Source organism: Homarus americanus, unplaced genomic scaffold, assembly GCF_018991925.1.
Source record: "Homarus americanus isolate GMGI-L3 unplaced genomic scaffold, GMGI_Hamer_2.0 scaffold45388, whole genome shotgun sequence".
NCBI lineage: Eukaryota > Metazoa > Arthropoda > Malacostraca > Decapoda > Nephropidae > Homarus > Homarus americanus.
Genome location: NW_024747974.1, coordinates 234,700 through 248,830, shown reverse-complemented (window position 1 = coordinate 248,830; position 14,131 = coordinate 234,700). Strand labels below are relative to the sequence as shown.

Below are 14,131 nucleotides of genomic sequence, written 5' to 3'. Positions count from 1 at the left end.
CAGTTATAGGCACTGTACCTGTTTATAGCTGGGTCAACTGGATGTGCCCCGGGATTGAATCAGCGACCCTATATCCACTCGACCGCTGCACTTCCAAAAGTCATTGGTGGTAAAGACAAAACAATGCTCAAATTAACCAATATTGGGAGAAACTTTGAGAGTAAGAATTAAGATAATAAGTCTGAAAGTAATGAAAATATTATTAATTACGTCGTGTAATGTAAGGGACCCGTGTGGGGTGGTCACTTGTGTGAGGTTGGATGAGGTGAAGTTCTCCCTCTCGGCTGCAGGGTCACGCGGTGTGAGTGACACATATGTGAGTAACACATATGTGAGTGACACATATGTGAGTGACACATATCAACCAATCAAGTGATGCGGATGTTGAAGCTATACCCAAGGCTCCCAGCAGTGCCTTGTGAGTCTGCACGTGGAGTCAAGTTACACATTATGAATATATTTGGTGATTATAATGAGGTGTCAAGCGAGTATTAGGAAAGCAACAGACGCGGCAGAAATATTTGATAGAACTGGGAAAGAAGAACTTGTAAAATTAAAATTGAATGGTTGAAAAAAATCAGAAATTACGTTGAAATAATCTCAGATTTTATGTAGGAGTAAAATATATTAATATTTTCTAGATTTGTAAAGTATTTTAGAGGGGAAGATAGAGTACAATATTAAACAAAAGAAGGAAACTTGCCATCATGTAAAAAAGTGAACTGGACAATATTGTAAACATTAATAGTGAAGAGGTTTGTTTATGTCTGCGTCGGATAATTGCCCCACAAAGGGAGGTCTAGGTCAACCGGTGATCTTTCTGTTGTTTAATAGCTTATTGATATAAACAGCAACGGAAAAGGAGCGAGTGTGTGCTAACCGGAAATACAGGGAAGTCAGATCAGGGCAGACAGTAAAAGCCATTATTAAACCAACATTAGTGCAGGCAGGAGAGGAGAGTGAGGCTCAGTAACTCCTAGGTGGTAACACTTCTTTAGGTGGCGGTACTAGACCACTAGATCTATACCTCTATAGTAGCGTCGTGTCTGTACTGTACAACACACACATGTAACCTGTGCTTAAAATGTTGATGGAACAAACTTATTTTCACATATTTTATAACAATAATGTTTGCTTAGCCCCCTCACCGCGTACCATGCGCTTGCCATTTTATTCTGGCTACCGCGAAACGATTTTATTCAGCTCAGGGTAACCTCCCGCTGTGAAAGGGTTAATGGTGCTTAACCCCAAACTACCTGGGCTATGTTCTCGACGCTCGCGCTCAGGGGATACCGTGTGAGTGATGCGGTCGCTATATATATTAATGTAAGTCAACAAGATGTCTTAAAACTAATGAAACTTTAAACACTCAGGTTATCAGCTTGAGATAAAGTTTTAGGTCAATATAATGTTCCCAAGGAATGTCTGGAGTCCACTACTGTTTATTGGAGAATATTTCCAGAATAAAATATCAAAGTTAACCAAACGAATATGACTCAAAGATCTTTAAGCTGTCATCTATATTGTCGGCATTTTTTCAGCGTAAATATGTGAGTCAAACCATGTAACATACAGTATATAGTGTACAGTGCAAGTATTTAGGGTCTATTAGTACTCAGTCTTGAAGCTCTCAGTCATGAGGCATAATTATAAATTGCTGTTCGACACCACAACCGCATCCAGCCCATACGTGCACAACTGATCGCTATAAGAACAGCCCAGTCCCAACCATTGTAAAAATTATCAATAACTTGTAATAAACCAGTGTATTCACTCCCAGTAAACACTAATCCTTGCACTGTCACTATGTTGAAATGAACTGTAGTTTGAGCTTTTCCCCATCTAGTTATTATATGTCTTATTTGTGTCACTTATGTTACTTGTATATTATTTGTAATTCGAAACCCATTCCCCAAATATGTAACTGTATATTTTCAGCCTTCTGGCTGCCAAGCTCTTTCAATAAACCGTTAATTATTATTATTATTATTATTATTATTATTATTATTAAACGTTATCATAACAACATAAAAGACTTTTGGTGGTGAGTGTCATCGTAATTTCCCTCTTGGTTCTTATTGGTTCATGTCTTACCCGTGTGATCTGAAGAACCCCCACTTGAAGACCTTCCCACTGAGGCGCCCTAACATTAACTCAGTCTCACCAATTGGTCAATAAATAATTTTGGTTTTCACAAAAACTGTTTATTATAAATTTGTTCCCCTTTTGTAGTAGACAAAATTCTTGATATGATTTCCGAATTTTCCGGCACTAGAGTAGGTAACGCTACACTAGAGTAGGTAACGCGGCACTAGAGTAGGTAACGCGGCACTAGAGTAGGTAACGCTACACTAGAGTAGGTAACGCTACACTAGAGTAGGTAACGCGGCACTAGAGTAGGTAACGCGGCACTAGAGTAGGTAACGCGGCACTAGAGTAGGTAACGCTACACTAGAGTAGGTAACGCTACACTAGAGTAGGTAACGCGGCACTAGAGTAGGTAACGCTACACTAACGAGTAGGTAACGCGACACTAGAGTAGGTAACGCGGCACTAGAGAGTAACGCGGCACTAGAGTAACGGTAACGCGTAACGCTACACTAGAAGTCAGGTAACGCGACACCTAACACTAGTAGGTAACGTAGGTAACGTTACACTAGAGTAAGTAACGCGGCACTAGAGTAACGCGACACTCGAGTAGGTAACGCGGCACTAGAGTAGGTAACGCGGCACTAGAGTAGGTAACGCGGCACTAGAATGAATTACACTGATAATTTGTCAAACACTTGGGAAAGATGCCCCCTGTAATATGGCCGACACCTGAATTTTTGCTCAGGTCGGCTTGGCATGGCGCTCATTTTTGCTCGCCCACAGACATGCTATAAAAACCTTCCTTACAAACATGCTCACTTTACCAAACACCTGTGAGGCCGGTACACTGCTGCGTCGGTACTGATGTTCTAACAAGGCTCTCATGATGTGCCCTGCAATTAAACTGAAATTTTAATGAATACCAATTTGCAATAATTGTCTTAAGACCTCACGCTTTACCGCCACTCATCCCTGGTGGAGGCTTTGCACCCCCCCCCCTCCCCCCTCTTCTCCCAGGAAAAATTTCCAACCCTATGATCAACATTATTAAAATCTGTATTTGGTAGATTAGATTTGCATATCTGCTCCACTGATCACAAATAATCCTGATATCTGATACCTATCTGGTCGTTCAGAAACTATTTAGTGATGAACATGGTTTATAGGATGCGTCAACAGTTGAGGGCAGGAGCGGGGTCAGCCCTAGGGGAGCGGCTAGGCTCTACATATTGAACACGCAGCGCGGCCTTGTCACTACAATCCTCTCGGGTATTTAACACCCTCTTAGGAGCCCCTGTGCCTCTCTTTATCAAACACTACGGCTGCCTTCTTTTCAGTAGCGGCTTACAGGCGGCCGCTGTACACAATGGCCCTCTATTAAGCCTGATGGCCTCTAATATATGGATGGACTGATAAAATCTGTAGGCTCTTACCAGAAGCAAACATGCAAATAATAGGGCGTCAATTTCCTGCAGAAACACAATCCCCTTCCATAATTTACCACAAGGCGGCGCTCCATCCCCCATTTGATGTGCTGTAACGATGAAGGTGGAGCTTATGGGTAAAACTGACCACTCAGCATCGAGTGTGGATTAACCATTTCCCGGGCGGCCAATGAACGCCAGTAGGTGGGGAGAAAATGGGCGGAGCTCGACACCTCTACGGCTTATGGCGAACTCGCTCTGCTGTTATCAGATCCGTTGCCGCTGGCGGGAGGCGCAGAGCTGTCCTTCGCGATCACCTCCTCCTATCTCCACGCGAGTCGTGTCAAGTCTGCTGTCGGGGACGGTAGTTGAACCAGCTAGGCTTTGACTCTTACTGCTGAAAATGTTGATGACACATTAGCGTACAGAGACAAGAATACTGTATCATATTGATTGTGTTCATAGTGCGCTGCCTGGTGGATAATATCTAGTGACATTTCGTGATAATTTTACGTGTGACACAACGGTGCTGTCCCATGATGTCCGGCAACACAGCAGCCAGCTTCCACACCAGTCAGAGGGGCAAAAGCTTCGCTATGGAGTATCTCCTTGGTGGAGGCAGCGGCGGTGGAGGGAAGGAGAGCGTTGGTGGTGGCGGAGGAGCCCTGGCGCCTCTAGGGCTGAGCCTCCCGCACCTGTACAATACTTGCCTCCTCCCACATCTTTCAGGTTTGCCTCCCCCTCTACTGCCCTCCTTACCGTATCCACCCCTACACCACTACCCGCTGCCCCCCGCCCTCGCTGCCGGCTTACAGGGCGCCTTGCCTCCTCCTCTCCTAGGCCTAGCACCTCCAGGGATGGGGGCCCGCCCCCTGGGTGACCTGACTAGGGGCCGCAGGGATATGCTAGGATTAGAAGGACCCCAGAGCCCAGGCTCAGCTGGAGACCATACCAACACCTCCGACTCGGACCATCACGACCATGACAAGTCAGGTAGGTCACCAGTCACTTGTAGGCAGGTGTAGGTGTTCACGTGTTCCCTCAGTGTCTCCGGTTTGCAAGAGATCACATGTACGGCTGCTACACACGTGTTTTACATTGCATTTTTCACGTTCTCATGACTTACAGGTTTCGTTATTTTATGATTGCGTGAAAGTGCATGCCGTCACTGGCGGTTACAGTATCAATATTACCGCTGTTAGCGTCACGCCTGCTCTTACTTTGTTAGGAGTAGTTTACAGAGCCGGTCAGAAACTTGTTATGTGAACAAATCACCAACAGTGAGCCACAGATGAAGTTCGTCTTGTTTTTGTCTCAACCTACCATTTGAAAAAAAAAAAAGATAAATATCCAATATCGGGTTATGTCATGTACTATAAATTGACCAAGAAATAATTAAAGACTTATCGACGATAAACGCCTCTCTATAGTTAAATCCTACCGGTGAAGGCAGCAAAAAATTGTTGTCTCCGGAAGTAACAAATTACTACACACAAGGTAGATATTACTATCCGTTCAAAGTGAATTTGAGAACCATCACATGTTTCTACAAACACATTTCTCTGCCGCTACTGCCAGCTACAGCTTTTTCCAATGTGTTCATACAAAATATTTATCTGTTACAAACTATTTATTTGGTTACCGCGTATACTATTGCTGCGACTAGGAACTGTTGGTCGTGCAAAATACAATACAGTGTTTCGCTGCTACTAATAAATTTTTTTTTATTTACTTGAACAACTTAGCAATTAGTATAATCTGTTTATCTTCTGATACAAACTCTTCCATTGCCCGTTGTTATTTCTTTGCTATAAATCTAAATTACTTATCGCCTATAAACAAAATTTTTTCCTAGTACGTGTAGCCTACAGATTTTCTCTATACTGCTAGGAAAATATTTCTCCTCTTGTTGGCTACTCAGAAATAGAATAAAATTTAAAGCAAATGTTGCAAGTACGACAGCAGCAAATATATTTTTATAGAAAGAAGCAAGTAATGAATAAGGTGTTAGTTATATAATTTGTTCCTGTAAAATAATAGTTACCTCTTCCCATGAAATAAGATGTCAGCGAATGGTGGTTAACACTGGCAAAATGTTGTTATTATTATTATTATTATTATTATTATTATTATTATTATTATTATTATTATTACTTCGTTTTAGAAACCAGATAAATGGCTCTGTTTGTCAGTGACGATACTCCGTAAAATTTTACTTAGCCGTTGCATCACTTCCTATCACCGATGATTCCATTCTGTGTTTTTTTTTAATAAATGTCACGTTTACCAATGGTCTGGCATTACTCATTAATGCTATTATAGGCCAATAATTACTATTTATTATCAGCGTAAGTAGCAAAAGCAGGAGCTATTACTCCACGTATCCCCAAGGCTGCTACTTCTACACTTCCTCGATTTATCACAACTAATTCTACAGTCATGGAGAACACTACTGTGATTACGATCAGAAGTAGCAATCACTTTTACTAACATAGTTGTCACTACGCCCGTACCTACACCTAAACCATTGCCTTTAGTACATCGCCCGCCACCACAGCTGTCGTCAGTACTGTAATAGGCAGGACTCACCGATTCATCGACATACCTATATAGATTCTAACTTATTGCTGTGAGATATTTGTTATTACTCTACTTGTCGAATGCTTTTATAATTATTATTTTAGTTACACTTACAGTACATTTCATCGCTTTAAGTGTTAAGAAATTATGTGTGTAGTAGAAGATACCGTTTTAGTAGGTATAGTATTTATAATTAACAGTATTAACGAAAACTAAGGAAGAGAAAGATTGTCACTGTCTAGTTATGTTGGTAATGTCATAATTTGCATCCATAATTTCTGAGAGCGCATCAGTGATGGACGAGGCAGTTGGCATGTCATTAGGGATATGGATTTTGTTGAGGCTTTGAGCAAAGTATAGAGACTGGGGTAGACTGACTACCTTAACGGAGGTCCACACACACAGAGCAAGTTTTTATTTTATATATGTGTACTACGAACTAACGTGTGTGTCTTTATAAGCTACGCCCGTGAGATGTTTACTGTGTTGCATTGCTCCGAGCTGAGGTAGCAAGTTTTTTTCTTACTGTGTGTGTGTGTGTTGATACTAGATAAGCTATCGTGAGTTTTTTTTACCCATTGGGTGTACTGTGTTACTACAGACCAAGCGAGTGGGGAGCTGTTTATTGTGTGTGTGTGTGGTGTTAGTGCGAGCTTAATTAGTTTGTTTTCTACGTTAGTGTGGAGTCATGTGTTGGTGATGATGTAAGGGGGAACTTCTTTACTCTGCAAAATGGCGAGAAGGAAACATTATTATTTGAATACCAGAGGTGTTTTTTTTACATTATCTCCATGTTCCTTCTTCATTCTAATACCATAGACCAAATAATGTAATTAGACAACAAACCGACCGAATTTCTGGTGTATTTACTGTAGATGGTATATAACTTACGCCTGGTGCTTAATAGTACGGGTAGGTGAAGAACTTTAATCTCGGACAATACCAGCGAAAACGTCTGCTGCCCGAACACAAATCCATGTACAGTATTATGAAGAACTGTGATGGTAATGTTAATTTGTGTCCTGATGGTTACAGGCTATTAACTTCTCTCCAGGCACCCAAGTCGATTGTGTGTGTCAGCAGCAAGGGCTATGAAACAGCGTCAACCAACAGTGTGTTGTATCACCACTATATTGAGGATCTACTTTCACCTTTTACCTGTAGTATTGTGTTAAACATACAGTATTATGGTGTTACTTGCAATACGGGGTTGATGCCAGAATTATTATACCCTGTGTTTTTAATCATCTCTTAAAGTCACTTGTTTTCCGTTTCAGATGATTCAGTTTCTTATTTTAGTTTTGCACTTAGGTCTCCCGCCATTTTTAGTGGTTGTAAATTGTAATGCTGTTACTTTGAACAGTTTTGCGGAAGGTAATGTCTGGAATAATGTTTCGTTCTTGTATATTACCTGTAATTTTTAAACTTGTCTGTTTTCTAGGCTCTGATGATGGACAATATTTTCCGAAACGTTGACGAATAAATAAAGCAAAACATAGTTAAGATGTTTGCTTTCCCTGGTTCTCTTCTTTGTGAGACTATGCGCTCTCCACCACGTAACAAGTCCATTGTTGATGTTGCTTATGATTCATATTACTCACCAATCAGATTCTTATCAGTAACTGAATTAGTAAACGTATAATTATTGTATAAACCAATATGACTTTCTCAAGGCCGCCAGTCCCTTACACACGACGGCCTGTTGGGGAGTATAACTTACAATATGCTGTGTCGTCACCATTGTTGTTTATGTGTACAGTGTTTCTGTGCGTAAACAACCTAGGTCTTTAAGCACGTAGTTATAAGTTGTTTTTTATGGGGATTAGCCCACCCGGGCACAGGTCTCTGACCCGCCTCGGGGCCAGGGGGGCGAAAATGTAATAATAATAATAATTCTTAGTTCTGTAAATAAAATTTATAATAAAGAATACAAAATTAAAAATAAAATAATAATAGTAATACTAATAATAATAAAGAACCATAAAGAATTACAAAAAAAAAGATCAAAAGTGCGAAACAATATATATATGTTGAAGTAGTAAGAGAAACAATTGAGACCCTGCAATTATGTGTAAATGAGGCAGAAAGGATCTACCATTAGACAATACATTATGCTTCCTATATCTTCCCAGGCGGTAGTACCTCTAAGTCAGTACACTAGACTACTATTAAACAAGATGGGGAAAGTAGTTCACTGTTGCCGTTCAGGATAGATAAGCAGAACGAAAATATCTCACGCGTTCAGTACCAGGGTGATGATGCCGGTCTGGTTTCCCCCAACAACGTCAGCCACACGTCATTCTTGAGTCTGTGGGTCGAATTGTTTTGCGTATACCTTAATCCAGTGTAAACCCATATTATTTTTTGATCCTTTGAATCTGGGCCATCGAATAATTCCTAAAGGATCAAAGTCAAATGCTAAACATACACGTATTTCAACCAATGGCTCATCCTCCTTGATTAACACCAACTAAGGTTAATTTCATAACAGAATGCTAAGGGGATAACATGTACCAAACTACGAAAGAAATGATGAGATCAGAGGTTAAAATGATATTGGGGTAAGTTAAATAAAGGAAAATTAAGATCTTGACAACGGCGGACAATATGACAAAATGACTCGAGATTTTGTTATACTGTGATTTCTTTTATGACACAACTCATTCGCCAGCAGCTTCTTCAACCCGCCCATAACCTAACCACATACTCAATCTAGTTCAACTAACCTAACTAGTCTTCAACCAACCTACCTCAGCAGACCTTACTAGACGTTTACATATCGTGAACATGGGTCATGGAGTCATCAAAAATGGCCACAGATTTAAACATAGCTGTGTGAACGGCAAGTATTCCAAACTGGCACTCGTTGTGCACCTTTGGGGTTGCCTTTGTCAAAATAATGTTTATTCATCTGTGAATTCAGCAGTTAATAATCCCAACGGTGGGAAGATTGGACGATGACAAAATCTTAAACAATTAGGGAGTTAAGTGTCATCATTACAGAATTTCAGTTATGTTATTAAGGATCATTGTGAGTGTCACGTCATTCTGATATATAACGCAGTTTCAGTGTGCTCGGCTCCAAGACTTTCTTTACCTTATAACCCTTTAATAGACAACTTTTAGTGTTCTCACGCATTTTATAAAGCAGTTTCATCTGTGTTCGTTGCCGGGAATTTACAATGGTAGTCAGCACCTAACATAATATTAAATTTACTAAATATTAACACCGCTGAATTATTTGACCACAAACATTGTAAGAAATAATTTATTAAAAAATTAACTAATATTTTAGATGTAAATTTATCTGATACTTTTGGTGTTAAGTTTAACAATATGGAAGCGATGACGTCGTGAAGGTTAGATAAATGGGACTTGTTTTCATTGAGGGATTATCCTCGTCTGGCATCTTGGTGTATGAATGACAAACAACAATAAAGAAGACAAAACAAAACTATATATTTTACAACGGGATACGCGGCCAGTCAGCCCACCGACCCCACCCTGGTTCTCGTGCTGGCAACTTTACCTGGCAGTACTTGGTGAAGTGTATGGAAGGATATTTTGATTGATGGATTTCTTTTCGGCTGTATCACTGCCAGGATTTAATATCAAACAATCCAAAGGTAGAATTTTTATAATATTAAACTATTCTTTGTTATTTAAGATCATGAGAAGTTTCCAAATGTTTGTATATTTGCTTAAATAATGAAGAAAATTTGAGTTGAAATGTATTGCTGGGCTTCAACAACTAAGGTCTGTAAACTAGGCTATGCCCCGCCTATTTTATCACAGTTTAAGAGTAAAGAGAGAATTGTAACGTGACGCGCAGAGCAGAGCGTCAAAATGTGTGTACTATGATGTTCATACTAAGCATTAATCCCTCACTGTCGATATGTATTTGAAGTTATACCATACAAACTGATTATTGTACTGCAGAGGTAGAATATACTAACTCTCTAATGACCTTTTATATTTTGGTGATAATGGAAATAATATTAAGTAGTTCATGAGGATGTTTACGTGACGGAGAAGAAAAAGAAGTCACAAGAATATTATGTGTACAAGTCCCACTTTTATTTTCCCCAGGTTCAACAGGGAGGGAAGCTGCCTTGGGTGTTAAATATACCGGGCACTGGTCCCCTGCAGTCGGAAGAAAACTAAAATTGGTTTTAATATTATTATGATACAAATATTTTCTTTTATAATCAGGTCGTCTACATATGAATGTAAAACGCTTGTATTTTGTTCTCGTGATTATACTAAGGAACAACAGGGGCACAGATAGAGAGCAGAGATTCTGAATTTGGGCGAACACAATTGGGAAAGACAATGATATATGAAAAAGACTTTCATTTGGATGACCAGGGAAGATTTATTCGTTTCAATCTTTAGTTTCTTCTGTTGAATGCATTTATATATTTATATTTCTCTTACGAAACTGGAATACAATTTCTAAAATCAAATAAAATGAAACTGAGTATCTCGAACTATGTGGATTCAAGACTTAACGCCCCTGAATATATTACTTCTTGGCCGTTATGTTTAGTAAAGTAATATGATGTAAATAACAGACCTGTCGTCGTGTGCCCCATGAGAGCAAACTGAATCTATAAGGGATAGGTTAGGTTTATTTCTATCTATTATACGTAAATTTTATTTTTGCATCTTATAGTTACTGACTACCGAAATATACTTATTTTGGCTAATTTTGGCTTCTGATATTGACTCATTTTGTTCACTTATATAAATGCTACACGTCAGAGGTGTTCCTGCCCTTACAGCACACCTAGAGAGAGGGAGGGGCATTATCCTGTACAACTTGGTGTTTCTTGTAACACATCTGCAAGAATTTCCGTAGCTTACATCATGGCGGAGATTAATCTGGCTAAAACACCAGGAACGACTTAAACCTGTTAACACACTAAAACAATACCCAACAGCTTACTACTGGTCATCACAGGTTTTAGGTAACCTTGGAGATTTACTTGGTTTAACCCCATACACCCTCACTATTCACCTTACCGTAAGCCAAATAAGATCTAAAACTGAGACTAATATCAAAGCAGCTATAAATATTCCCCACAATAGCTGGATCAATCCATTTGACTTATTAAATTTTTATTTATATCTCAACTTAGGAGTCACAGACACAGTAAATGAGTGTCTCAACATGAGAAAATGATAACAAATATGGAAGTTTAAAGAAGAAAACCATTAAAATGTTCCCAGCATGAATTCCAAGTGCCAAAGGTGAATCCAGGGACTTATTATATCAGAAAAGGAAAGGGAAAAAATACGAAACTAAAGGTAAATCATTATGGGCATTGTAGCTCAGAGCAAAAAGTTCGAGAACAAAATTTTCTAGCTCATTTGGCAAGCGCTGAGGGCTGTCCCAGAAACATCAGTTGTCGGGAACGAACTAACTTGATTAAAATGTGCCGGCAACTGAATCTCTCCCTTGGATGATAACATGGCATGGTATTAATCCATAAGGCACCAGTGACGAGGTGACCTTCTCAGTAATGAGTCTTGTGTTTATCTTTGGTGTTAAAGGAAAGAGTGAAAGGTGTAAGGTGCAACGCGCGGTAAATGAATGAAAGGAATCGAAAGAATTTGCCAGCTTTTGATGATGGAGGCGAGGCATTCAGAAAAGGTTGTAATTTTCAAGGTTTTGTGCTTTTGTGAATTTAGCTTAATTTAAAGGTAACTATAATGAAGTTCGATATTGATCTTATATTGTGCATATAAAGCTACCATTTATGAGTACAATAGAATTCATCTGGCAGCAGACACGCGATACCTCTATGATCTACTGTACAGTTTGACACGCAACGTAAAGCTTCTTTCTTTATGTCACCAATGTTTACAGCTCATGACCACCTGACAAAGAGTCGCTAGAAAGAAACACTATTCTCATACATTACATAAGCTCCGATAAATGTGTGTATGTCTAGCTCACACAATAAAATTTTCTAAGAAACTGACCCGTTTTTGCGTTGGCGTAATATTTCCCTCGTAAAAACCTTTAGAAACATATCTGAACTTCTTAGTTATTCGCGCTTACAACACCGTAAGTCTTCCTAAAGTGTGCAAATAATTTCATAACGATGGAACACATGTTTCGGTCATCACCACACCCACTTAGACCAAGGGTCCACAGTCTTTATGCACTAGTCGGCCACTTAACGGTGTAAGTAATCAGTGATCGGCCGCAGGTGTATTAAGCCAACATAAATCAGCATTGTGTTCCACAGAATTGAATGTAAAATCATAAATGCAGGACTATATTTTATTGTCAGAAATTTTTTATAAAAAGCACCAATATTTAAGACTAAACAGAGCTGTCATTTTCACCATATACATAGTCTGCAGTGAAACAATAGCACTAGTCACTAGCCTAGTTATATATTATGTAAAAAATTAGTGATCAACTTTTAGCAATATAAAATATGGAAATATGAAACTTCAAGCGGTACATAATAACGGTTTAATAATCGATTTACACATGAAATACAAGCATACAGGAGAAATTGCTTTATAAAATAGTATTATAATATCCTGCAGTACGCAGTACAATAACTCCCCCCATACAAAAATGATGTGATATTATAAATGACAAAAAATGTCCTCCAAGTGTTATATTCAGGGAGAATAAATTTTGCTTTTTGCTTAAGAAAATAAGGACTTCAATTCCAAATACAAATACACAGAACAATACTAATGTGAGGGTTGAGCCTGGATGTGATTTGTGATTTCAGAAAAAGTTGGATCAAAGTGTTACAGCAGCCTTCACAAGTTGTGGTGTACTGCTTATGAGCTTAAAGCGGTACTTATTCTTCACAAAGGTAAGCACACTAAATGTCTGCTCACAGCAATATGTTGATTTTCCTGCTTTTTATGTTCACCCAAAATATCAGGAATAATAACAGTTTTACCGGCCACATAGCCCAAAATTCAGACGTCACTCAACCGGCTGCATATGTACCCCTTTCCAGCCGCATGCGGCCGCAAAAATGGGGGCCGCGGACCCTGACTTTAAACCCCCCATAGACGATACGTCCACCGGATCCGTCCGCCGGAATCGTAAGTAAAACCGATCGTGTAGGGGGGCATCGTACTGCCAATTGTGGGCGGAGTCCGGCGGCCGGACCGGCGAGCTCAGAATGTCGGCGCTAGATTTCTGCCTTCCGTCCCACTTGAGGCGCCGGCCTGACGGGTTGTCGTACGATCGGCGTCAGTCTCATAGCAACTCCCAGTGATTAAACATCTAGAAAATGACAAACACATCATGTGACAAAGATTTTTTGGGTCAATTCATCGAATTATACAAACAATATCCGTGCCTCTGGAAGATAAAGTCAAAAGAATATAGTGATAAAGAACACGAAATGCTGCATATGATGTACTTCTAGAGTAAGTAAGTTTCCTCGTCCATCCTGAGGGAGTTGAACCAATCCCCTGGTTCGAGTTTCAGTTCATTAAGTAAGAGTCATGAGGTAGTTCATTCCTATTCATCAGCCACTGTTTCACCCACTTCCTTCTCCTTCTCTTTGGTTTCTCTATTTCTGCTACAGAGTAAATCGCAGCAGCAGCTCCTAGCGCTAAGAAAGTTAGATCTTCGAGCCAAGAGGCCATGTCTGCACAGTATAACAGCCTGGCAGGACTGAAGCTCCCGGAAAGTCTGTGAGCGACTCTTTTGGGGGGGAGGAAGCCGGAAGCAGGACGGAGCCGGGACCAGCGGTCGTACCGTCTATGGGGGGGCTTTAGAAAATCGTTCCAGAGCGCGCCATCTCAAGTCAGTCTTCATTACAAGGAAGTGAAGATTTACCCGACAACGTGTACAGGTATTCCCGTGGAACTCAAACACGCAAAGCCCCAGAATGTACTCGGTTCCCTCCGTAGAATATCGGTTCATGCCTCATTGAATTTTTTAACAAGACATTATTTTTAATTACTTTAAATTAAAACTAATACCGCGTCCAGCCAACATCCTTGTCAAGCTTCAATAACTTATACTTCACGTGATATACTGC

The 14,131-nt window shown here is 39.9% G+C and overlaps 1 protein-coding gene across 1 annotated transcript in view; it reads left to right on the top strand.

Annotated features, from left to right (window-relative positions):
* Positions 1 to 3,800: 3,800 nt before the first annotated feature.
* The window catches only part of LOC121879897 (homeobox protein GBX-2-like), a 45,040-nt gene continuing 34,709 nt past the window's right edge, over positions 3,801 to 14,131 (top strand). The window contains exon 1 of the mRNA XM_042386682.1: positions 3,801 to 4,508. Within this exon, the coding sequence (XP_042242616.1) occupies positions 4,052 to 4,508 (457 nt within the window). The 5' untranslated portion in view covers positions 3,801 to 4,051. The remainder of the gene's footprint in view (positions 4,509 to 14,131) is intronic.